A 26,130-nucleotide genomic window follows, 5' to 3' on the forward strand; every position below is an offset into this window, starting at 1 on the left:
CGGTCTCATGGCATTTGGTACAGCTGGTCTAAATAAGTAGCTAAAACGTCTATTCTTTTCTCAGACAGAATTGGGAAGATAGGAAAGAAGAGGGCTGTTAAGAAAGCAAAAGGGAGAAAGGGCAGAGTTTTGTCACATAAGGGATATAAAAGTCAGAGGAACAACCAGATTTACGGAAGACCTCAGAATCTTGGACATTTTAGGATGGAAACACAGATTCTAGAGAATTCACCGGTTAGGTCAGGATTCCTTAAACTCACCGTTACAAAACAGGGAGGAACCTCCTTAGGGCCCTTTTAATTGGCTATAATGTTCCTGTCGCATATGGCAGCAGTCTCTGTAACTAGCTCAGGCCTGAACTGTTAGGCCTATTTGGGTCTAATATGAAACAGCCGTAATGCCCCAATACTTAGGTGTGATTGAAGTTACTTCTGGAGCACTTCTATTTTTTATTAAAAACATAGACAAGTACGCCGCAGGTTTTATTTAAAGGATAGACAAGTATGCCACTGTTGAAACTGGCTCCCTACATTTTCCCCTTTAAGCCTCAAGAACTCCATCTGGGAAATTCCTTGACATTTCTTATTATGTGAGGAAAGTAGATAGTTGTCATAGGAAGAGAAATGAAAAAACAAGTTGAGATGCCAAGATAACCATTTAAAGGATAATTTTTCTAACATGTCACTCCTAAGATAACAATAAACTTGTTTAGTGGAGCCCTCAACAATGGACAAGAGTTTCATTAGCTCAAGCTAACCTGTCCTTCTGGAAGAAGCCCCTCCAGAGCAGAAATGAGGCATATTAATAATGCTGCTTATTTTGTGATTTTTCTAACCTCTTATTTTCTGAGATGTAAACCAAAACCACTCACCAAGATTATTCATTTTTTATATGACTTCTTAATTATCTGTGGAAGTGATAAGTACATTAGTACATACTGAAATGTTACTGTAATTCTAGCAGAGCTTTCTCTTCATTATGTTCTTTTCCCACAGTCCCAGCTACATTGCAACCTACTGTTCAGCTAAATTCTCTTATGTTCCACATTAATTGAATGTGTTTTAAGTAACATTATTCATTAGTTACAGTAAAAGTGACCAAGATGTTGCATGCAGCTTTTAACTGATATTACTTTGTGCATTTTTTGGACATTAGCAAATCAAAAAGTGTTTATTCATTTCCGATTTACAGGGTAGTTATCTGAGCAAGAAGCTATCAAGGAACTCCTTTTTTCATTTCTCTTTTGTAATTCGATCTGGGTATTTCTTAGACAAGTTTTTAATAAGCTGTTTTGCCACATCTAAAACAGGTTGTTTTTAAATAAAGAATGTAATTTGGTTTTTATTAATTTTATTTTAAAGTTTTCACATTTGCATTGAAAGCTATCACTAAAAACAGTCATCAACTTAACATTTTCAAGTGCATTTTAAAATCAGGTTCCAAAATCTCTATACTTTTGTTGCCCGTATGTGAATTTTCAAAAACCTTACTGTCGTATATAACAATCTATGGATCTTCTCCCTGTGCCTTATTAAGGGGAAGATTTCATTCATAAATGTCAGAGAAAACTGGATCTTGGTTTGTTTTCATGCCCCTTAAATTATTGAACTATTATGTAGTGCATCACACTTCAGCCAGATCACGAGTTCCATTGCCAAAGCTTCAGTGGTTACCACCAAGCAAAGAACACAAATATACTGGACCAGAAAGCTGGCTAACTTCCTCAGATATGTGGTGAACCACTTTTTCATATAGTTCAGCATGATAAAACTAGGACATACTTTTAGTGTAAATTTGGTTTTGTTTTGCAGAATTTTTTTTCCTGGACAGATTAGTGATGTTCAAGCCAATTAGTATTTGAAAATATCCTAGAAAACCTTTTTCTGAAGGTTCATCTCTTCTTTTTTTGGCCGTGCCATGCAGCTTGTGGGATCTTAGCTCCCCGACCAGGGATTGAACCCACACCTTCGGCAGTGAAAGGAATTCCCTAACCATTGGACCACCAGGGAATTCCCTGAAGGTTCATTTCTAGTCATGATTCAACTAGAACTTCAAGATAATTGTTCTGCCTTTTTTTTTTTAATGTTTACTGGGATTGGGATTTCGTTTACCTCATCCTTGGTTCAAACTCTCTGATTTGTTATTTTTAGTGTACATGAGAATTTTAAAAATTGAGTCTCCATTGTGTTCCCAAACTGGAAACCAGTTGGCTTGGAGGCATCTTTAGGTAGTGGGTAACTAAAGACATTTGTCAGTGTTGTGAATAGTTGCTTTTTGCTACTTTATCGCTTGCATTTTCTAGACTATTTATATTTTACCTTTCTACTTTAACCTCCTTCTCGGTTCCACATTTATTCTATTGTCTTGTCCTCCAGCCACCTCTATAGATGTGTGTCTACACATAAAAACATACCTAACCCCATTTTCCTATGCCCTTAATAAAGTGAAAAAGGAAATTTGTTGCTTTTTCTTCTTTTTCTTTCCTGGAGATATTGTGATCAGAACAACGCTAATGGCTCTTTCTGTATTTAATATTTATTCAACGCTGTCATTTACTTTGCCCTCTATCAACTGATCTAAGAGGCCCTGATTGCCTTCACAGTAGTCTTGATACACACTAGTGAAAAACAAGGATTAAAAAGAGAATCATGTAAACAAACATTACGGAGGAGGCAAAGAAAAGCATCTGAATCAGTTACCTTCAGAACTCTTGCTTGAGTCAGCTAAATCAGTGTTAACTCTTGCGGAATTCCAGATCACTCTCCCTCTAGAACACAGTGTTGCGCATGGAATTTTGAGGAGTTCACAGGTCTCCTGAAGCCCATCTCTGAACTCCACGGTGGTCTGTGAATCCCATTTAGAACCTCTTTTTTCTGGCTTCTTGTTACAGTATTTCATTCTTGAATGAAATACAATAATATGTTGACTGAACCAATTTTCATAGTTTTAAGTGCTTCTACCGGATGATGTATGGGGTCTTGCTGTGCCTATTTGAAAGAATGAGAGAAGTGCATCTTTTTTTAAAACCATTGGTCACGATTCCAACAATATACATAACAGTTTTATCACTGATCACCACGATTGGAAATTTTTAAAGAGGCCCTGGCCAAAAAGTTGGACCCTGACCTATTTGACCTCTGGTTCTGCTGCAGGGCAGAAATGAGCCCACATGTTCAGTTCTGTGTGACTAATGATGGCTTTTTATGTGCATTTAGCTCTTTTGACTTTTCAGAATGCTTTCACGGGCATTATCTAATCTGTCATCCCTCCACAGTAACCCTGTACAGTAGGTAGTGCAAGGGCTCTTAAGGCCACTTAAAAGAGGATGAATCTGAGACATAAACAGGTTACTTAAATTGCCCAAAGTCACAGAGTAGTAGTAGAGCCACAGTTAGGACCAAGTCTGCTGAATCTCAGCCCTTTATTAGACCACAAAACTCATGTGAAGTTTTGAAGCTCCTCCTCCATTCAATCCACAAATATTCCTTGAGAGCCTTCTAAATGACAGGCACTGTTCTAGGCCACTGTCATTCCCTTTTCCCATTATCACGGAAATTGAGAAGTACTTATATGATGTTATCTCAAGATATTGTATGAGATATCTTGAAAAGTCTCATAGAAATTCATAAGTTAATAATCAAAAAGTAAATCTTTTAAACCTACTATAACTATGTCTCTAATAAAGAGATAAGAAGTCAGCCAACTGAACACATACTGTTATCTCTAATGCTTGTTAGGTAGAAGGGTAACAAAGTATAATATCTAGAATCGTATCTATTACAGCTTTTTTTTAATGTTTCAGCATTTTCCAGCTAAAGGGTTGCCATAATCCAGTGAACCTTTCCATTAAATAGGTATTTCTTAGCTTCCTGCCAGGTTTAACTACTCGGCTATGGGTTATTATTCCGTGTACAATATGGCATCTCTGAGGATTAATGAACAAGGTGTGTGATGGGAACAGAGCTGATCTTGGGTTGCAGAAGGGTTAGTGCCCAGGCTAATAGATGCTTCAGCTGAACATGAAGACTTTCAAATGCTTATTTAGCATTTAACGGTTGAAACATGAAGGCTTTCATCAAACTTTAGGTCCCTAAAAGATGGCCTTCATAAGTAAATGTTTATCACAAAAAGGTATGTAACCCACCAACAATTCAGTAATGAAAATATCAAGTTTAAATATTTATTGAGCGAATTTTAAATCCCAACCCCTAAGGCGTTTTGGGTCAGATGTTTCAATAGTAGTCGTAATACTATATTTGATGAATTTTAAGATGCACATTTTTTTCACATTTTAAAGTATCCAAAATTGGATATCTTTTACAAACAATGTTATAGTTGAATTGGCAGCATTTTTTTTCTTAGTAATGCATAAACTAATGTATCTTATAGTCAATACATCTTAACTTCAATGATGTTAACAGTAATCACACCTTACCTTGTATAGGACTTTATACAGAAGCATCTTAACTGAACCTCAGAATAATTATAAAAGTAGAAATAATTGGTATTTTCTCTATTTCACAAATGAGGAAATTGAAACTCAGAATTGTTAGGGAAATTGTCCAAGGTTATACAAATAGAAACAGTAGAAATGCCCATCTTTATATAAGCTTTATTATATATATAAAACACTTCAATATACATGATCTTATTTTTCCAGAATCAGGGTGATTTTCCAAACCTGTGATACCAAGTCCGAAAGTTTTCCCTGTACCACATTATCAGGATGAGTGAAAGTGAAAACAAAAGCAACCACAGTCAGAGGTGCCTTATCAGGCCTCTTCATGGATTTTATATATACATATTGGACTTTCTCCTTATAGCATAAAAAGCCTTCAATGCAGTCTTTTATAATCATGTGATTTGAAAAATTATTATGATCATTACTGGAGCTTTACCTTGAGCATCTTTAACTATTTCAGTAACCATTCACAGCTACTTCATCAGAGGGTTTTAGGTCAAAGTATAGTGATTATCAGACTGAAGAAAAAAAAAGCTTCCTTGTTATACTTATCATCTAAGGTTTATTATGCACCAAGTATGATCAATTTTTCAAATATGCATTAATTGGCATTACACTAAAGAATTGAACAGGAAAAGCTATTTAATCTCATCTTTATTCACTTACCCTTGAAATATTGTTGTCATGCTCCTACTTGAAAAGCAGAACTTAATGGCTTAATCCTTGTACGGATCATCATAGTTATTAGGAGTTCATAGTTTTTTATTTATTACTGTTTTTACTTTCATATATAAAGTATTCAAATTTTTCGTTCCTGTGTTTTGTTACATCGCTTTTTCTTCACACAGTTATAAAATAAGTGATTGTTTTACATTTTTACTCTCTCTTCTTTTGGAAATTCATGAACTGGAGTCATTTCTGAGGGCAGTAGTCCTTCTTCCAGCAATAGAGAGCCCCCAGCCCTAAAAACCAGATCAGGATGTTCACAAGGTACATGCTAGTTTACACTCAGGACAGAATCTTCCTTGTTTCCTTCCTACATGTCTTAGAAGGAATGAACATGTGTTCTCAACTAGAACACTGAGGTTAAAACCAGAAGGGAAACATCCAAGGACCTGCCCCTATAACATGCATCTGCCTCGTGGTAGAACTCTAGGCACTCCGTGTGGGTTTCTCTTATAGGTGGAAAAAAACCATTTGAACCTAAAACTACTGGATGCAGTGGCTGAACTTAAAGGACCTTGAGGGCATTAAGGAATAGAGAGGTGCCTTCCAATGGGCTGCCCTGGGCAGCAGTAGCAGCAAATTCATCATCCACACTGCAGCCAGGATTTATTTTTCCTCTCACTTGTGTAGCAATCCCGGTTTCCATTTTAATATTTAGAAGGTAAGTTCAGTTGATGGACACTTTGTGTAATAAAAAGCTCTTTTAAAGTACGTGCACACGTACACACACAGGATAAAAAGTGGCACCGCAGTGCCCGTGGCTTTCATGGAGTACATTTGCAGAGCCCAAAGCTTAGTCCTGGATATGTTTATAGCACTTTAGCTCCGTTTGTGAGTTTGGAACCCTTCCAAAAAAGAAGAGAAAGACATATATTATTGTTTATAATCTGCTTTATTCCGCCAAACCTTGACTGAACAGACTTGTGGATTGCTGTTTAAATCCCTCAGTGCCTTTAACTACCGATACACAAAGTGGTTAATGCGCATTCTAAACGAAGCTTGGCATCTACTCCAGGAAATCACTTTAATTGAGAAGCATTAAATGTTAAAATGATTCTGAAAAAAATAATAAAGCCAGCAACATATTGAGTATAAAAGTCCTGGCCCATCAGTAATATAGGTTCTTGGTTATCATATTCCTGTAGACCGGGTGAGCTGTAGTTTGACAAGTGTCAAAAAAAGTGGCATTCAATTCCCTAGGTCACAGGCAGCCCCCCATCAGCTTGCCAGTGAGAAGACAACCTTCACCATCTCTATTTTAGAGATGAGGAGAGAGCTGTCAACTTTAGAAATGTTTGTTTTTCTGGAATAATATGCCAGTCCCAGGTGACTAAAATAATGAGGTTTAACCCCAAAGTCCTTGCCTGGGCTTTCCACTGCTGTGCTGAAGCCATCTGTTGAAACCTATTTACCATTTTAATGGCCTTTGGGAAAAAAAACTGCTCATTTCCAACTCCAAGTGTGTGCCAAGACCACTTTTGGGGGTTTATATCTTTCAGGAAGCAATTCCCAGCCTTTCCAAAATCCCCAAGCCCCTCCCAACCAACAGGGGATCCTGGTCCAGGGTTGGCAAGCAAGTGAGAGAAACATAAATCTTAGAAAACAAACAACACAAGAACAAAACCAAAAAACTCTCCCCCAACTCTAGAGACAGCCTCGCCTGTATCAGCCTTGAAAGTTCTGACCATTTCAGTGGTCTGCTAAACAACCTGAAGGATAAATAAGTCACGTGGAAACCTTTTTCTCCTAGGAGCCCCTTCCATGAGAAGGGAAAACATGGGTTTTGTCAGGGATGGCCTGTGACTTGTTCATTTAATTACAGAATAACATACCAGTTAATAACATACCTAAATTCAGTCTTTGTGTTTGACGGGAGATGGCCAAAGGAAGAATCACCAAAGGAAAGGGTTTTAAAGGAAAATCCTGAAGTCACATTGGACAAAAATGAGAGAAGAAAATGAATGAAAAAGTGACAAAGGGACAAATGTTACATGCAGAAGCCATACCCGCTTTCTCTGACAGGATGTAATACACTCTCCTAGGGCAGCAGCTGATCATTTAGAAGACAATAGTTTGGATGGGTTATTTTTATTACTTCTTTTAGAATTATGATAATAAAAAGTTCCCTCTTCCTAATGATTTGGCCCCATTTTATAAACTTTGTCGGGTTTTTTCCTCCCTCCTAACTCACAGTGTCTTCCCAGCAGCAGTGGCTGACCATTGCTTATTTCCCTGAGGCAGTCACAACCCAAATAAGCTTCCAGACCCAGCTCCATGCCTCCCCGCTCACTGCACAGCCAGCAAAGGACGTTATGAGGAGAGGCGCCAGGAGTTCCAAATGATAAAACTGAAATAGCCTTTCTAGGAGGCTTGGCAAAGGGATGCAACAATTTTCCATTTAGACTGTAAAGGACAATTTTTAAACTATGTCTCAAATATCAAATCTAAGAAGATACATTCAGATACGTTGAGGATCACCTCTCATGATTTTACTTCTAGTTTGGCAATTGGTTACAATTTACAACATACTGACTTGCCTTTGATTGCTTTTTATCCTTTTCTGATTTTAGCTGTATAGCTGGGAAAGAGGTGGAAAACGCTGACTGTAGAGCCTTTGATCTCCTGAGTTTGTGTCTTATTTCATTCTTTCTCGCCAGTGATTTCTTTCCTTTATTCGTCTTTAAACAACTGTCCTTTTGAAAAGCCACTGTCAGGAGAATCACACTGCTCAGGAGCTGGTCTGTAGTGACCAAACCAAAGGAAAACTAAAAAAGGACCAGATCCTCCCTCTCCTTCCTTTGTGAGCTGAGAACACATTTCATAATTCCAAAAAAGTTACTAGATTATCACTGTGGTGGGAACTGTGTACACTAGAGCACAAAGTGGAAATGGTCCAATGAATTGTCAGCCTGATACACTCAAAACAATTGTTAGTGTACGGAAAGCAAAGACTCAACATAAACAGGCTGGTGATGAGGGGTTTGAGAACACGAGACTAGAGACATGGTGCATAGGGCATACACTGGCAGAATTCTAAAGCCCTGTTATTAGTGCCTCAGGAAAACGCATAGCCTCTTTACAAACTTCCCTAACAACCACCCAAGGGACTGAGCTAGTGAAGGAAAAAAAAGTCCTCGTGTACCTCCTGTGGTCCTCTACCCACACCTCACTCCACTAGATGCTGTCACCTTCACCTTCCTTGGTGCATAGCCCGGAAAGGTTTTTTGCCTTTCTCAGCCTAGTAAAGTATTTACCACCGGAGATGATTTGACAAAGGACCATCAACCCCTTTCCTTGATAGCAGAGATCTGAGTTTCCACTAAAAGACTTTTAAACCCCCCCCCAAGAGGCTCACTGGACATGCTGCCTAGGAGGCAATATCATTCCTATTTAACTGGGTAGCCTGTGGGGCACAAGTGGGTCTAGGACTTGGGTTGAGTCAGGACATCAGACTGCTCAGAGGACCAGGGCCCAGCCTCCTGTTTCAGACCTAAGCAAGTGGTTCTGGTGTGTAGTGCCACACACAGAATCTGATGGCAGAGAAGTTGGTGCTACCCACAGAGTCTGAGAATACTTCAGCAAGTACTCCAGGATAGCTAGTAGCTAAACAGGTCATGAGTTATCTCTGCCCATTCTCCTCAGCCAGACCCTGTCAGCACTGTCCAATAGAACTTTCTGCAATGATAGAAACGTTTTGTATCTGTGTGTCCAAATACAGTAGCCACTAGCCACATGTAGCTGTTGAGCACTTAAAATATGGCTGGTGTGAGGAACTAAACTTTTAATTTTATTTAATCAATTTAAATTTAAATAGCCGCAAGTGGCTAATAGCTACACCTCTGTTTGGATCTTCTCTTCAACCAAACAAAACTAATCACTAATCACTAATGCAAAAAGCACTCATTTTTCCTGGATGGAATCCCAGCTCTAAAGAAATGCTATGACTTTAATTTTTTTTTTTTATTAAAGAATCTCTGTTGCTCTTTCCACTCTAGCTAAACTTCAGGTCCTGCACACTAATAAAGCCTCCTGCAGGGAAAACACCTGAATGGAGATTTTTCCTGGAAAAGCTTGTCCAGGAGCCCTGATGAGGTGTTTCTGTCCCTCTGTCCACCTCTCACCCAAGTACAGACATTTGCACATACTTGTCAAGGGAGAAAATGTACATGTATAAAGGACTTTAAAATACAACAGGACATACAGTAACTAAAATTTATGTGACCAGCAGGTTTTCTCTGCCCATTCCTTAAGCCTAGAAGCAGAGGACGGGGCCCCAGAAAATTGGTATTAGAAACATCAGAGAACTTCCTCTATCCAACACTTATACAGAGTAGTGCAGGTATTCATAGTTGTAAGTGGTTCTGCATTCAGAGTTGTATCTTGGGTTTCCTTCTGGTGATGAAAGGAACCCATGTCAGCACAGCTTTTTCTTACGTCAAGAGAAAAACTTCCAGAAAACCAAATGAAAAGCAAGACACGCTGGCTTCTAAAGAATTTCCGTATTTATTGGACATAGTTTTACCATACACATCTCATGCCAACACACAGGAGGCACATACAAACAAACGCACCAGCTTCTGTGTTCCAAAGTCACATGGCAATAAATAAGGATGGGTGGGTCCTTTTTTTTTTTTTCCTTTTTCTTTTTTTTTTTTTCCAGGAAATGAGACTTCATTTCTTTTTAACTGTACAAAATTTACACTGCGAAGGGTGAGGGCAACAATCCAGGGCTTAGGGGATCTGAGGCTTTGAGGTCTTGAGTACAAGTTCAGAGCAGCTTCTGGGATCCTGCAGCCCTGAACCTGCGTGTCTGGCTCAACACCGTCCTCAAGTGGGGAACGTACAAATGCTTCTTGTCTCTAGGTGGGCAGCGGATGAGCGTGGGGTGTCCCGCTCTGTCCACCTGTGCTCTTCCTCCCGGGATGAAGGATGCTTGGCGCACCTCCCAGACCTGCAGCTGACTCCTCACCAGAGCTAGCAGCATGAAACTGTGCTTTCGGTGTGATCCTACCAAGCAGCGTGTGGATTGGGTGACTTTGCTGCGCTCTCTCTTTTTGGATCCAGCCAGCGTGTTAGAACAGTTGGAGCGACGACTGCAAAAAGGGCCAATTGACCAACCCAAGAAAGAGAGAGGCAGTGATGTGCTTTTTATTTAGCTTTCAGCATGCCCAGAGCCCTTCAGCAGCAGGCAATAAAACAAAACTCATTTCCGCTTAATTGAATTTTTCTTCATCTCACGGTTTCCAATTTTTAAAGTGCAATGTTTAAAAATGAGCCTCCTCGGTCCTTCCAGACCCTGCTGGCTGAGGAGGTACGGTCATTATTTCCATGGCTATAACCAAGTTGTCGTTATAGTGAGTGGCGTGCGGGAGCGGGGGCGTGCGGGAGCGGGTGCCGGACGGTGCCCTGTCACACAGCACGCAGCTTTTGCTAAGCTGAAGCCTTAAACCCCTCCAGCCAGGAGGCAGTTGTTTCAGAATAACCAGCTCGAGCTTCAGAGACGGTAATGTCTTTTGTTTGTCAGATTTCTTATACTTCTTGCAAAGTGAACTTCATTGTGAAGATCTAATGGCCCCCAGGGATCTTACCAGATTTCATGTTTTACATTGGCAAAAAAAAAAAAAACCTTATTGAAAGACACTGCTAAATGCTTTTCTTCTGTCTTAATTTTATCCTCTTTCTCTGGTGTTTCATGGTATTAGTTTGCAGGAATAATGTTACCAATATGGTAGTTGATTTTCATTTTATAACTGTCAGATGAGGCAAGAAAGAGGAAGCACAAGGACAGAAAGGAGTTGGCCTCAGGGTGCACAGCAAGTCCCTGAAAGGGCCGGGATCCAGGCTTCCCCACAATGTGATTTACCCAGTGGCCAGCTTAGCCCTTGCATTTGGTATTTCCTCCATGGTCTTACTACTTTTCAGCAAATATAGATTCTTCCATAGCCCCACAGATCCTGTTTTTGCTTATATCAGTTACCATTGGAAACTTGGGCTTGTTTTTTTTTTTTAATATTATTCATTTGCTCCTGGATTCAGAAGCCTCCTACCCTCAGGTCTATCAGCCAGGCACTGCAGATAACAGTTGCTAGTAAACAGCTCTCCTAGAGCCAAAGACAGGTCCAAATATTGTCAATGCCTCCAGAAGGTCTCATCTTGTTTTTAAAATTCATCCATGTCATTTCGCAAAGGGGAAAACAGCTTCCACGTAATACCTTATACATCAATAACAGACTACTGAGCGATAGAGGAGTGCCTGGACCCGAATCTCAGGGTAGTTCTGTTCTTCTCCATCCCTGAGCCTCAGAAAAGCCAAGGAACTGTCTTGGGCTGCGGCTCATTGGTGGCACCAGCCCATCCATAACCCTAATCCCACTTGCAAGGAGATCCACTTAAAATCTGAGACCGATTGTGACTGTGCTTCTAAATGCAGCACCAGTGTTTGCTGCTTTCTGGCGAGGTGGCCCTGGGGAACTTAAATCCAGCTCTCCTGGCTTTCTGACCAGGGCTCACTCAAGAGCTCTCCCAGCTAGCCAACCCCACCAAACCAAAGGAGCTCCTCCCGACATCATGACGTCACCTTCACTATTCACTGGGTTCCTCAAGAGACCCCTGTTATTGTATGAATGAGGAAGGCCTCCCATTCTCCTGCCAGGGATAGGGAGTGAGCATGATTAACCCATCTAAAAAACAAAAACTGGTTGATTTCATCTGGTCTCCAAAAGCAGTGCTACACAGGGGGATGTTCCCCCTTAAAGAGCCTGCTCTCATGGTACTGCACTCGCCAAAAATACAAAGCGCCTCTGACATCCCATGAGATGCTACTCCAAGTAATCAAGCTGAGACAGTGGTCTGGGTGGGGCAGTTTTTAACTGGTTTTAACCTAGCAGTCTTTCTCCTGTGTTTTGTAAGCAGCCTGCTAAGAACAGTGAGCTTAAGAAGCTGTCCTCCAAAAAGATGGTTGCACTTTCCTTCACACGACTTGTTACCTTGCATTTGTGTCTCCATCCCCACCCCGAATAGTCACATTATTGGGGAATTTCCCATAGCACAGAATCGGCCAGGCTTAACACACCATCATCCCTACACCTGGAACCTCAGGCAGAGGGCCTACATTTGCAGACTCCCCAAGCAAAAAAATCACAACAATCAAGCACATCAAAAAATAAGGGTACACTACAAAATTGACCAGAGAACAAAGATGGCCTGAAGGCTGATCCAGGAATTTACTGACCATATATTTTAAAGAAGCTTCACTGACCGTAGTTTAGTCCTGGAAAGGAGTTTACAAAAGATGAAGCATCCAAAAAGGAAGTGTTTATCTCTTCCTTTAGTCTGCCTACCTTATGCCTAAATCTTTGCGTTCCTCAAAACCATTCCCGGAAGGAAGGGTCCTTAGGTGCTTTGGCCCCATCACTTGCTGTGAAAGAAAGGCAATGCCATCTTACCCTTTCCCACTCTGCTGATCTCGTTTAAGAGAATGGGAGGCCAGAAGAAGCAAACCACCATTTCCCAAGGGGACTGGAATAAATTCCACCTGGCTAAATCCAGTATGCACATGGAGAGCTTCCTGATGGACAGATGTGTGGCATAAAGTGGGACTTGTAGCACCATTCGCAACGGTATTTCCTGTAGAAGTGCAGTCTGTTGCAGAGACAGCAGCTCATAAAGCGGGGGTTGGCCTTGCCCTTGCCTCAGGCTTGGTGATGAGCTACTGCAGACCCGCAAGCTGAGAGTCTCTGCACTGCCATTGGCTGGAGAGCTCTGCCTTTCTGAGAGCAGGACTGGAGCAACACAGGGCCTGGCATGAGTCCAGCCAGCAACCCAGAGGGATGCAGCCGAGGACCATTTGGAACCCTGTGGACAATTTTAGGGCTGCTCCCTAAATGATTCCTCCCAACCAAGATAGGCCAAGAAGCATTGCTAGTACTCGGAAGAGGCCAAGACTGTCCTCCAATTGAGTCAACTAGCACAGCAGAGAAAGCTCACATTTTTAAAGGGCTGAGGAGGGTTGGCTGCAGGTGAGCGGGGAGGAGGTGGAGTTACAAGCTCATCTAAACCAACTCCCTCAAAACAGACACAATGTCATTTCGCCCTACAGGATGAGAACTCTGGGAGACTGGCATCTGCTGACTTGGCTAAACAGACTGCATGTTTGGAGTCCAAACGTCTACAAATGTTTTCACTGATTGTCGTTCTGTTCTCTCCATATTTTAGCTTTGATCATTTTGGAACCCACAGCCTGTCTTGTGGAATAAATAATACAAGCAAATTAAAAAGGCACATTGTGCACCAGGGGACTTGTCATGCAGTCGCTGTGATGGTCCAGGGCCACTCAGCTCCAGCCTCAGAGTCACCTGCAATGAAAACCACTTCTTGCCATCAGGGATTCAGTGATATAGATGGGATTTCGTAAAAACCAAAACTGACCAAATGGTCTCCGGCATGTATTTCTGGGTAGGGAAGAAGTCATATTTTTCACAGCAAAAAAAAAGGAGGAGGGAGCAGGTTTTCAACATCGAACTCTGGCCATCAAAGTTTTCCACTGACCTTTAACAAGTGACTTTTTATTTTGAAAAGTAGGGTTCAATAAGGGTGGTCCAGAAATCACTTTTATCAGTACTCAAGGGCCATGACGCCTCTACCTCGGTAATCTCGGTTCTGGTGAGAGCAGTGGTTCGGTGGCGGCGGGGGGCATCTCATGAGACACTCCAGTTGGAGCAGAGTTCCCAAAGAGCAAGGTGGCCTGACACAGTCATGCCGTGAACCAAGCACTGTGCAGCCAAAGCCTGTAAGCAGGGAGGAGGAGCCAACCAGCCAGCACCCTAGCGCTCTGGGCTCTGCACCCCTGTGCTGTGTTCTGAGAGGACGCTGCTCTCCCACCACTTCCCGGGAAAACAAGCCCTAGCGGGGTCCCGCGACCTCCCCGGGATCGGCAGAGGACTTCCATTGAAAATAATGGAAATTCACATTGGCGCACTTTTGATCCTTAAAAGGCAAGTCTCTTTTGATCCTTGAAGATATTCTGTCAAGCCAGAGGACGGGTAGGATGGGGAGGAGAGGTGTTTAAAAAGGAGGATGATCCATTTCATCGAGCCAAGAGGCTGGGCTAGTTGGAAAGTCGGGATAACCTACACTGCTTCCTGTGGAGATGTCAGAGGTGGGTCCCCCAGCCATGGCTCTCAGCGTCTGGCTGACTCCCTGCCCTGCGTGCGCAATGATGCCCAAATTACTGTCCACCGTGTAATCCAGCCCATTGAGCAAAGGAGCGTGGGGTGGCAGGGACGAGATGGAGGATGGAGACTGGGGGATTCCATAGGGGCTCCCATCCCTCAAGTCCTGATAGGATTGTCCTGTCCCGTCCATGGAGAAGCTCCCATTCATTAACTGTCCGCCTGTAACGTCCCCCACGTTGCCATAAATCCTATTGGTGTGGCCAAGTTCTGAGAGAATTTGATCCTCTGTGGACAAAAGAACGGAGATTTATTGTCAGCCGCCAGGACTCCGGTGGTCCCCTGTTCTTCACAACCTAGGAATACACACGACCAGGAAAGAAGCCCAAGCATGAGCCAGACGCCAACATGTCAGCCTGGCATCCAGAGACTGACCCACATCAAGGGGAAAAAACAGAACAAACACCTGCAGAGACCAAACGCCCAGGTCCCAGAAGGCTGGACAAATGTTTGGTGAGTTTGTTGGTCCCATGTGTGCTCAGGTACGAAGGTGGCTACACTGAGGAATATGAACGCCTGAGGTTTGGTGGGTCATATGTTCTCCACATCACAAATGGAAGAAACTCTGTGCTAACAAGATTTCATCTGAAAGTTTTCAAACTGAGAAAAGTGCTTGGTTCAGTTAGTTGGGAAACAAGCAGGCCCATACGGTCAGGGGAGCTGAGGACCTCTCTAAGACATGTGTACAAAAGCCTTCTGGCCTACCTGGGAAAGAGGTTCAATATTAAAGTACTTGGTTTCTCCGTCTATCAATAAGCTCTTCACTGGGGACAAAGTATTAGATTGATTAAGGCAAATGACCTTCTTGTTTTTGGAAGAATTTCATTACGGGGATCTAATGGAACCTTTGCCACTTGGAAGAATTCCTCTCTCCAACAGAGGTGAGCAATTTTAGTCTTAAGAAAAAGAAGATTATATAATTACCTGGAGAGACCAATGATATGTCAACCTGGGGACCCACCTGCACCCAACAGAAAGGAGCTATGAAACGAGACTTAACAATCCTGTATGTTCCAGACGTTGATTTCAGCAGCTTAGAGGAGATTAAGTGGCTTTCCACCTCCCCCACCAAGAGGCCTGGAACATGATCATAAGGCCCTTGAACCCTCCCCAGGGCCCCACGGGCAGACCTCTGGGCTGGGCTACAGTCCTCTCAGGACATCATGGTCCTGGCAGGCAGCTCATGCCATCTGCTGCCCCACAGACTTCCTTTCTATTCCCACCTGGGCCTGTGCATCCATTCCTACCAAGGCCACCCTAGAGTGGACTTCAACACCCATCCCTTCTGACAACCTGCCTTAGGCTGTCCCTCACCCCACCCACAAAAATGAAAAGGGGGAGGGGAGTCATGCCCTTTAGAGGGGGCAGGCGATGAAGGCTCAGCTCCACTGTCAAATGGCCATTAACTGGCCTTTTGCCTACACCTGTCATCCCGTGTGACCAGGGCCCTCTGTGGGAGCCACAGGCTCCCTAAAGGGGATGGTCGTGTCTTCCAAGTGTAAAAATGTGCTGAGCTTTCCCCAAACACGTTCACAGTCAGTTGTGTTCATGGATCCCCAAGAACAGTGTGAGTTGGGCAAGGATGTGGTTATTCCCCATTTATAGATGGGGAAACTGAGGCTCAAGAGAAGTGAATCAGTTTGACAGAGCCATAGCCGGAAACCAGATTTCTGATCCCCCAGCTCAGGACTCTTCCCTTCGCCCCACAACAGAAGACCTTCCACTTTTGAGAACTCATTGCATGAGAACCGCATGGCTATTTGCAAACAACCGAAGGAGCCAAAACATGCAGCCATTTGCAACTTTGCTGACGCACAAATTTGAATATAGCGCATGCAGCAAAGCATTTGCGCTGGACTGGATGACAGGAGCGGTGGGGGAAGGGATTTCAGAACGAGGCCGGTCCCCACCTCACGTGCACTCACAGTACTGACTTCCCAGGGCAACGGGCCCGTTGAGCACATCCTCCCACCGCCAGGAGAGGAGGGGGCTCACTCTAGGGGGTCACGGGAGGGAGGCCAGTGCCCCAGCCGAGGGGAGAAGTGCAGGAGGGGGGCTCAGGGCGCAGGCAGAGACACAGCTGTCCTGCACAGCTGCGTGGGCTGGTGGGGGAGCCCCGGGCCGCAGGCAAGGAGGGGAGGCCTTGGGGCCCATGGGCCTGGGAACCCGGCTTCCATGTGTCCGCAGCAGAGCTCTGGTTTCCTCTGCCCTGTCCCCTCTGGAAGGGCCACTACCCTTTCCCCCTGCCCTTTACTCCAAGTTGCAGGGAGGGCTGTGTTCGGGAGGGAGTTGGCCAGGCCTCAAGAAAGACCCCTCGTGAGCATCGGGGATTACTGTTTCCCAGGGGCCTCTCCTAGGGCCTGGGCCTCGCCCCTGCAGCCCTGCTCACCTCGGAAGCTCAGCTCACTGTCACTAACCCCACAGTCCTCTGCCGAGCTCTCCTTCTCCTGCTTGCTGCCTCCCCGGCTCCTCTTGACGCTCTTATAGAACTGCCCCCAGCGGTGCCGCCCCGCGTCCTTCTTCAGCCGCTTCTCCTTGGCCCTTCTGTTCTGAAACCAAACCTGCCACACAAGCACAAGGGACACTCTCGGGGGGCGTCCACCACGAACCCAAAGCCCCCAGGGTCCCCGAGACAAAAGACAAAGACTGAAGCCTCAGCAGAGTTCAGGGCAAGGAAAGGGACGTGCCCACCACTCCCCCTGCCTGGGCCTCAGAAACGTGTCTCTGATTCGGCAAATTTCCGGGGGTTGTGGCCCTGAGCCCAACCCCCCCCAGGGGATCAGTGACACTGCTGATGAGGTGCCATGGTTACCACTCCCGAAGCCTCCCTCACGTGGAGGGCACCGATGCAGGGACCCACAGGACACCCCCCACCCCTGCCCCAGGCCCGGCCTGGGTGGCGCCGGGCCCGGGCTCCCCGGTCAGCAAAGGAGGCCTGGAGGCCAGGGTGGCTGGTGCCTCACCTGTACGACCCTCATGTCCAGGCCTGTCTCCGAGGACAGCTGCTCCCTCACGTGCCGGGCGGGCTTAGGGGAGTTCTTGTAGGCGTTCTTCAATGTCTCCAGCTGCTTCGCTGTGATGGTGGTCCGGGGTCGCTTAGCTCCGGCCTCTGAGTCATCTGCAATGAAAACCACTTCTTACTGGGTCCAGCCCATCTGTAGCAGCTGGGTCTCAACCCGCCTTCCTCCTCTCCTCATGTAATCTTGCCTGCTATGGGCAAGAGTGTGGGAAAATGGGGACTATCACAGGGGAGTGGTCCCCAACCCCAGGGAGCCGATGCCTGCACCACAGGCCCTCTGAGTCACTGAAAAGTGAGGACGATGTCCTCCTTGCCTCAGCTCCCTGCCTCTCCCCTGCCAGCCCAGCCACACAGGGGCTTTCCTCAGGCTGAAGGTGTACCATTCCATGCGTTTCCCCATCATAACAAACACTCTGACTGGCCAGCCATGTGAGTTACTGCCCAGGCTGCAAAGGTGAAGGAGCCAGAATGAAGTCTGTGCTCTGGGCTGCCCCAGGCGCCTGCCCCTCCTCCCATCAGGAACGTCCGTTCCCCCAGGTCCCACCCACGGCTTCGCTGCCTTTCCACAGCCCTGGACTCATAGCAGGGGTGACCTAAGCAATGTTCATAAATTATGGGTCAGAGCCCACTAGTGTGTTGTGAAGTCAATTTAGTTGATCAAAAACTAAGAGAGGAAATAAAATGGATGGGATGGAATGAGATGGGATGAGGTGGGATGGATGGGATGGATGAGATGGATGGGATGGATGGGATGGATGGGATGGGATGGGATGGGATGGGATGGGTTGGGATGGGATGGGATGGGATGGGGTAGGATGGATGGGATGGATGTGATGGGATGGATGTGATGGGATGGGATGGGATGGGTTGGGATGGGATGGGTTGGGATGGGATGGATGGGATGGATGGGATGGGATGGGATGGGTTGGGATGGGTTGGGATGGGATAGATGGGATGGGATGGGATGGGTTGGGATGGGATGGATGGGATGGATGGGATGGATGGGATGGGATGGGATGGGATGGGTTGGGATGGGATGGATGGGATGGGATGGGATGGGATGGGATGGGTTGGGATGGGATGGATGGGATGGATGAGATGGATGGGATGGGATGGGATGGGATGGGATGGGTTGGGATGGGATGGGTTGGGATGGGATGGATGGGATGGATGGGATGGGATGGGATGGGTTGGGATGGGATGGATGGGATGGGATGGGATGGGATGGGATGGGTTGGGATGGGATGGATGGGATGGATGGGATGGGTTGGGATGGGATGGATGGGATGGATGGGATGGGATGGGATGGGTTGGGATGGGATGGATGGGATGGGATGGGATGGGATGGGATGGGATGGGATGGATGGGATGGGATGGGATGGATGGGATGGGATGGGATGGATGGGATGGGATGGATGGGATGGGATGGGATGGATGGGATGGGATGGAATGGGATGGATGAATGCGATGGGATGGATGAGGCAGATGAGAGCAAGTATTGTTTCATGAAACTTGATCAATGCTTGCTGTATGAATATGTGTGCTGAGTTGAAACGTAAAATGAGTCTCTTACTGCAGATCATAGTCAAAATTTTTTGAAAAACACTGGTCTGAAGAGTGTTCAAGACAACATGCTGATTGATCAACTGTCTTCAATGGATTTTGACCATCAAGTTCCTGTGGGTCAAAGGCTGTTTATTCTCAGTCAGAATCAGGCACAGAGAGAGGCACTGGGTGTGAGTGGTTTGTTCCTCTCCCAGCACTTAGACTTACTTCCGTTCTCTGCCTAGCACCCCCGGAGTCAAGCAAGAGCGAATGGGCAGCTGCGTCTGGCCCTCCGGTTCTTTGTGCCCCTCCCACATGTGTACTTTGAAGGGGGTCTGCTCCATGCCTATCTTCCTACCTTTCTTCCTTTCCACCCAAGAAAACCCTGTCTTAGGAACAACAATAATAATAGCTAATGTTTATTAAGTGTTTACTATGTGCTTGGCGTTGATCTAAGAGCTTTATGTGCCTACGACCCTCACAACAATTCTAAAAGGTTTTTCTTGGAGTCAGAAGACCTGGGTTCACCATTCTCATTGAGTGAGTGACGTGGGCAAGTCCCCTCGCCCCTCTGAAGCCTGGGTGGGTGGCACGTTGTAGGATTAAGTCATCCTTAATGACATTAAGCCCAGGCTCACACTACGATCAATCGTGCACACAGCGGAGGGGGGGCAAGGCCCCCAGTCCTCTCTCCTCCTTGGGCTGTTTTCTTCCCCAGCAGAGCAGTGTCATCCTCAAAGCCCACCACTCAAGTCCCTCCCTGGGGTCCTGGACCCAAAGAGGAAGGATTCCAGAGCCACTGAGGCACACACACTGAGGAAAACCTCCAAAATTCTTTAAATTCTGTTCTTAGGAATCACTCCCGTCTGCCCATATTTATAGAGATAAGAGCATGACAGAACTTGATGCAAATACGAAATAGTGCACTTTACAAATATCCATATGGTCTTTATGTACAAAATTTGAAATAATGAAACCACCAAAAATTTTTTCAATTCATCGAGAATTGCTTAATTTCAAAATAGGTTGGCCTAGTGCATTAGAGATTGTTCTCACCATGGCCAGATGGCAGCGCCACTGGGACAAACCCCTGTCATCCTGGGTTGGTGGCTCCTTGGTTCCGCATGGCTGGCTATGTACGCGGAACTTTCTTCTTGCGATTATGGTGACTATTATGCTCTTATTTTAACATTCACTGTTATTATAATTTAAAATCTTTTTTATATCCTATAACAATATCATCCAAGTATTCATTAAGTAGTGGTGGCAGTGCTCATGCTGAAAAATGTACCCAAAAATCAATAACTTTGGTACGGAAGTTAAATGTGATAAAATGCTATGAGGAAGGCCAAGCAAGACCATGATACCCTAGGCTGTTAATTTAGGAGAGAGCATCTGGGAGAGACTGAGATAGTGCTGAGAAAATAAAAAGTAGCATTAAGGCAAAGATACACTTCACTGGTTATGGATTTATGTGCTCCCAGGATACACGCCCACCCCCCCCCCCCGACTTTTTACATTAATTCCTATGGGAAAATTAGTCTTAAAATATGTTAGTTTTGAATTATGCAGGGTCTCCTAGCACTTGTCCCTGGCATAAAATGCCACCTCATCATATTGAAAATGCAAATATCCAGGGAGACTAACAAATGAACAAAATCATTCACACCAAGATACAAATAGCTGATACTCAGTCTTTTGGGTAGCACCAGGGAGGGAACCTAAGCCTGAAAAAGGGTTTAGATTAGCAAGGAGGAATTAAAACATAAAAAGAGAGAGCCAAATGTCCCTCAGCAGACCAAGGCCCCTGCTATGCTAAGGAGCACCCAGATTTCAAGGGATGGAGTGGCCCCTGCCTCACTGACAGCCAGAGGCAGGAGGAACAGACCAGAAACACTGTGTAACCCCCAGCTGCTGGCAAACCTACAACAGATCTCACCTACTGTTTGCATTTCTTTTCCACGTTGGTCTCTCCCTCGTGGAACGTCCCATTCCACCAGTGTCAGCCTCTGGAAATCTCAGGACACAGCCCTATGTGACAGGTGCTCTGACCCACCCCTATGGAGCTGAGATGCCAAGGCTCAACCAGGTACACAACTTGCCGGGGGAACCCGCAAGTTAGTGCATGACCCGGCAGAGATGCCCACCAACCTCTGAGGCCAAATTCGGTGTCTTTCCACCACCCTACAGAGGTCTGCTGCGGGGCAAACCATCCTCGATAAAAGCATTAGCCCCACTGGGTCATTCTTGCCTCCCCGGCTGGTCTCCCCTTTCTCTCGACCCATCCACAGCAGCCGTGGACGCCAGGCTGCAAGTGCTCAGGGTCTGAAGGAGGCCTCTGACAGTGAGAAGCAGCCGCTGGCCCTGGGGGTGGCCTGCATCCTTGGGGTCTCTGGTGAAGGGCATCAGAGTTCCACGGGCAGCTTGGGCTCTCTGAGTCCATCTGCGCTGAGGGTTTATCCCTAATCTTCTGTGACACCATAACTGACTCCAAAGTAACAGCACTGAGTGAGTTTTAAGGAGCCAGAGCAGATTAATACATTAAGGCAAAGAGCCTGGGAGCAGGCTTGCAGAGGCCCCTGAAAAAGGAGAAGAGACTGAAGGGCTGTCCATGCCAAGCACCAGAACTCTGGGGGTGGGAGCAGAAGAGAGAAGAGGCCCTGCCGCGCTGTCCCTCCCAGGCTGAGCTCGGCTCCCGCGGCCTCACCAACAGGGCCTCCTCACCACCACAAACCCTTTGACTGCGTTCATTAGCGAGAGACTAATTTCTCCATGCATTGCTCATATCTATATAATATATATGTGGGGACCGAGGAAAGATCTGGAAGGAGATACATGAAATTGTTGTTCCTTTGTTTTTTCATCAAGCCCAGAGCCGTCAACAAAAGTGTTCCGCAGTAACACCCTGAGTCGATAAAAATTCCAGTCAAAGGCAAATGACCTTGGATGTTTCACGAGTTTGTGCGCCTGAGATTCCCAGGTTGAGTTTGGCCAAATGCCATGTTCGGAGCCAGGGTGGAGGGCACAGCCGTGAGTGAGAAGCCTGAGGTGGGGCTGCAGGAGGTGGGGAGTCGGGCTTGGCTTTCCTTCGGGGAGCGCTGGGGAATGGGGGGGAGGGGTCCGAGCCCTCTCTAGGCCCTGGGAAGGCCCAGGAAAGACCTAGGGCTGCCCAGGAACAAGGCCTTGGAGGGCAGGAGCCGCTGCTGCCCAGGCCGCCCCTGTGAAGGCAGGCTTTCCAGCGTGGTTACTAAAGGCTGGGGCCCGACATCAGCCTGTGCTGCGAGCTTCTGTGCAGACCGTGCGCAGGGCCCTGAGGTGGCCAGGGAAGGGGGGCGGGGTGCACGGGAGCAGATAGTTGAGATGGTTGGGGCTCCCTGAACGAGGAGACTGGCTGAGCATCTGCTCCCATATGAGGGGCTTGGGAGACACAAGAGTCGTCAGGCCTAAGTCCCTGCCCTCGAGAAGCCCACAGTCTGAGAGGGCAAACAGAATACAATCAACTGAAATACGAGCTGACCCGGTCCAAGGGTGACTTAGGCCAACGCGAGGGCTCTTGCTGACTGCAGCCTCTGAGGTGCGGAGGTAAATGTGCACCCCGATATGGGAAACTGAGGAGCAGCTCCAGTGTCCACTGCAGGCGGAGCACCCTCCCGGCCCCGCCCCAAGCGAGGGGCCTCGAGATGATGGGCACAAGGTCCTCGGCTGCTCCCGAGCCCGCGTGCTGGCGTGCGAGACAGACAGCCGCTCAGCAGCCGGAAACCGGTGGATGCTTCAGCAGAGCAGCAAGTGCCAGGAGCTGGGGGCTGGGGGTTCTCCCTCCCTGCAGGCATCTGGAAGGTTCTAGAGGAGGCAGGGGGCGAGCAGGGCTCCGAGGGGCGGCCGGCCGGCACGGAGGCCGGGGGAGGGGCCGTGCTGATTACCGTTCTGCTTGGCCGTCTCGTAGTCCTCCTTGCACACCAGCCGCCCGTCCTCCATGAGGTAGAACTCGTCCCCCGTGGCCAGCTGCCGGTTACAGATGATGCAGGCGAAGCAGTGCAGGTGGTAGACGAAGTCCTGCGCCTTCCTGACCACCTGGGTCGGGGGGATGCCCTGCTGGCAGGCCGTGCATTTTGTGCCGAAGCGCCTGTCAGGGTAGCGTGAAAGGATTAGAGCGCGGGGCAGGGAGGCGGGCTCCGGCTTGTGCGCACTTTTCAGCTGTCCCTCCCCCACCCCGCCGCTCCGGGGGGTCCATAGGCCTCCACCCCTGGGCCACCCAACTGTCCGATTAACAGCTCGTCAGTTCACCCAGGGCTGTAGGATTTTCCAGGTCCCACTGAGCAGGCAGTTTCACCCTCTGCCTAGAGGACCAGCCCCACGGGGCAACTGTGTGCGCCCATGTGCATAAAGCATCAGGTGAAACGCCTCTTCCCGTGCTCCCCACGGGAGAGGCCCGTGTGGCTGGGACACGCCACACGCCAGGGTCCACACGGGGCTCCGGAGAAATCGCACTTCAGCCTCAGAGCGGGCCTCTCACGATGGGTTCTCTCTCCTGCCTCTCCCCTCCATCCGGCAGACACCAAACCCTCCGTAGCAGCCTCCGTCCCCTTCCCATGCACAGCCCCTGAGATGTGAGCCCGGGAATCTGCGTTTTATACCCCTGCCACCATTCGAGGCGCAGGGCCTGCAGACCTCAGTTTGAAAAATGCTGCCTCAGACCTCTTCCCATCTACCCCTTTCTGGAGCAGCACCGAGGCAAGAGGAAGGTGCCCACCCCCCGGGCCCAAGGTTGGGAAAAGAAGAGAAGTAGACTCATTGCAACTATAGTCCAGCTGGGTCATTTAAGCCCCGTTCCCCATCCTGGCCATACACATAGAGCTACGCCAGTGGTCGTAGAGGCCAGAGGGGAATCGGGGGCCAGTGCAGATGTGACGATGAAGCGGTGGGTGTGTGGGGGACTCTGCGGCAGGAGGGAGGTGGGAGGGTTGGGGAGGAAGGGGCAGAGTTTAAAACAGCAATCAACCTAATTATTCATGACATTTCACACAGCAGAACTTTATCTTCTTCAGGATGAAAGACTTTGCCTAATGGATCTGGGGAAGGTTTGATTTTAATGGTCCTTTTAACTAATGCTTATAGGCAGCCTGATTTCCCCTGAAAGGACAGTACATATTTCATCCCCATTAATACCAAATAAATTAATTATGGTCATGGCTATCATGATGAATCCCAGATTAATGCAGAATGATGGGTCTCTTGTGCAGTAATGATACCTGCCGGGGGCTGCAGGGGCCTGGAGCAGGCACGGCCAGCTGCGGCTTCAGCCCCCTCCCGGGGACATGGGGTTACAGAGAGAAGTGGGGTTCTCTAAGTCTAGATGGGTAACCCCGAAAGAGCCAGGAGCGTGGCCCCAGGGACTGCTCTTCTGAGATGAGATCTGAGGAGGGTGTCGGGGTGTGAGGGCCTGAGCTGTTTGGCTTGGAAGGACCCCAGGCTTCTGAACTCCTGGAATGCCCCTCGGTTTTGTGAGGACGGTGGCATGTATGGGAGCAGGCCTCTTCAGAGCAGGGCTTCTCAGCCCGGAGCTCAGGACGGGCTCTGTCAACCAGCCCCGAGTTTTTCAAAACTGTGCATCAGGAGGGGGGGCCAGGACTTTCAACAAATTTTCAAAGGGTTTCAAGGGTTTCATCAGATTTCAAGTCCAGGACCCAGAAAAGTAGAGATCAAGTTTGTTGAAAAATAAATCAGTGAATAAAGAACCATGCTTTTAGAGATTATGCAAGGAGATGGCTAAATCTGAGAATGGAGAACAAAGTCTACTGTCAGTCCTAGATGGTTCTGAACCTCCCAGAGCACAGGTGAGAGCCAGGCTTCTTCCACAACTGCTGTCTAACCATGTCGCCTGTATGAGAGAGGAAGGCAGGCAGGCAGGCACCCAGCTCTTCCGTGTGTGTGTGTGTGTGTGTGTGTGTGCGCGTGTGTGTGTCTGAAGGACAAAGAGAAAGGAAGCCTGTATATGTGTTACTAGAGTGTGTTTTCAAGTTGCCTGTAGTTTGTCTATCCAGTCCAGGCCAATTCACAAAGCAGGTGTTCAAAATGAAACAATGCCTTCGTCCTGCTCACTGCAAACCCTCCCAAATAAACCACCGAAACCCGAGCGTCCAAATCCTTTGCTGCAAAGGCTGGAGCAGAAGCAGCTCCAGAGAAGAACTAGAGTTTTCCAAAAAGCAAGTCCTATTTTGTGGCCGAGTCACGGGGTGGAGACCGGAGGGGGAGGAGGGCTGAGCAGACTCCAGAACAGAGTGGAGACCCTGCAGCGGCCCCGCCCACAGGCAGGGCCACATCCTCCCCCCACTAAAAAGCAGGCAGGGGCTTTCGGTAACCAGAAACCTAGTTGACACCAGAGCCCCAGAGACATGAAAGATAACGAGGGTATAAATTTAATCTACATACCGACAGTGATTCATGCATGAGGGTGGCAAGTGCACAAGAAAAATGAAAAATAAATGGACTTTCCCACCGGCGTTTTTTAGCAATTGAAGCAATTTTCCTGATTGTGGGATTTATACCGATGGTAAGTGGAAGTTGCTCCTTATTACCTCTCTCCCCTGGCGCACGGCCAGCGGGACCCTCATTGAGGGGACTGCGTGCACCCCCTGGGCCCACAGGGCTCTCCCAGCGTGGCCCAGTCCTGAGGGGCGCCCCCACTCCAACTTCTGCTCAGAGCCAGCGGGCCCAGAATAAGGCGCCGTCCTGTGGGGCTGCAGATGTGATGATGACACTGTCCTGAGTGTCCAGATCTCAGACCAGCCAGAGTCACAGGTGAGGCAGCCACGGCCTGGAGAGGCCACACAACTTGTTCTGTGATGAGCAATAATGAGATGGCCGCGGCTAAAACTCCCGGGTCCAAAACGAGGTAAAACTGTGAACCCGGCTGCTACACGGAACCAATAGTCTAACCAACTTGACCAAATCTGAAGGATGCTGGGGGCGGGGGCGGAGCAGGACACTGGCCAAGGAAGAGGCTTCCGAGGAATTTTCTAGTCAGCATTCCCTTCATCCTATCGCTGAGCCCCTACTGTGTGCGGGGCCCTGCCCGCTCAGGTGCAAACTGCACTGGCCTTGCTCACCAGAAGGACAATCTCTCTCTGGTCAGCCCTTCCTGCTAGGCC

At 47.3% G+C, this 26,130-nt stretch overlaps 1 protein-coding gene across 1 annotated transcript in view; it reads right to left on the bottom strand.

Moving 5' to 3' along the window:
• Positions 1-14,053: 14,053 nt before the first annotated feature.
• LHX4 (LIM homeobox 4) overlaps positions 14,054-26,130 on the bottom strand; it is a 43,346-nt gene continuing 31,269 nt past the window's right edge. Inside the window, exons 3-6 of the mRNA XM_082393221.1 lie at positions 22,903-23,105; positions 17,382-17,536; positions 16,808-16,979; positions 14,054-14,646 (exon numbers count right to left, since the gene is read on the bottom strand). Of these exons, the coding sequence (XP_082249347.1) occupies positions 14,252-14,646; positions 16,808-16,979; positions 17,382-17,536; positions 22,903-23,105 (925 nt within the window). The 3' untranslated portion in view covers positions 14,054-14,251. The remainder of the gene's footprint in view (positions 14,647-16,807; positions 16,980-17,381; positions 17,537-22,902; positions 23,106-26,130) is intronic.

The sequence above is a fragment of the Balaenoptera borealis genome, assembly GCF_965194805.1.
Source record: "Balaenoptera borealis genome assembly, chromosome: 1".
In the NCBI taxonomy this organism is placed as follows: domain Eukaryota; kingdom Metazoa; phylum Chordata; class Mammalia; order Artiodactyla; family Balaenopteridae; genus Balaenoptera; species Balaenoptera borealis.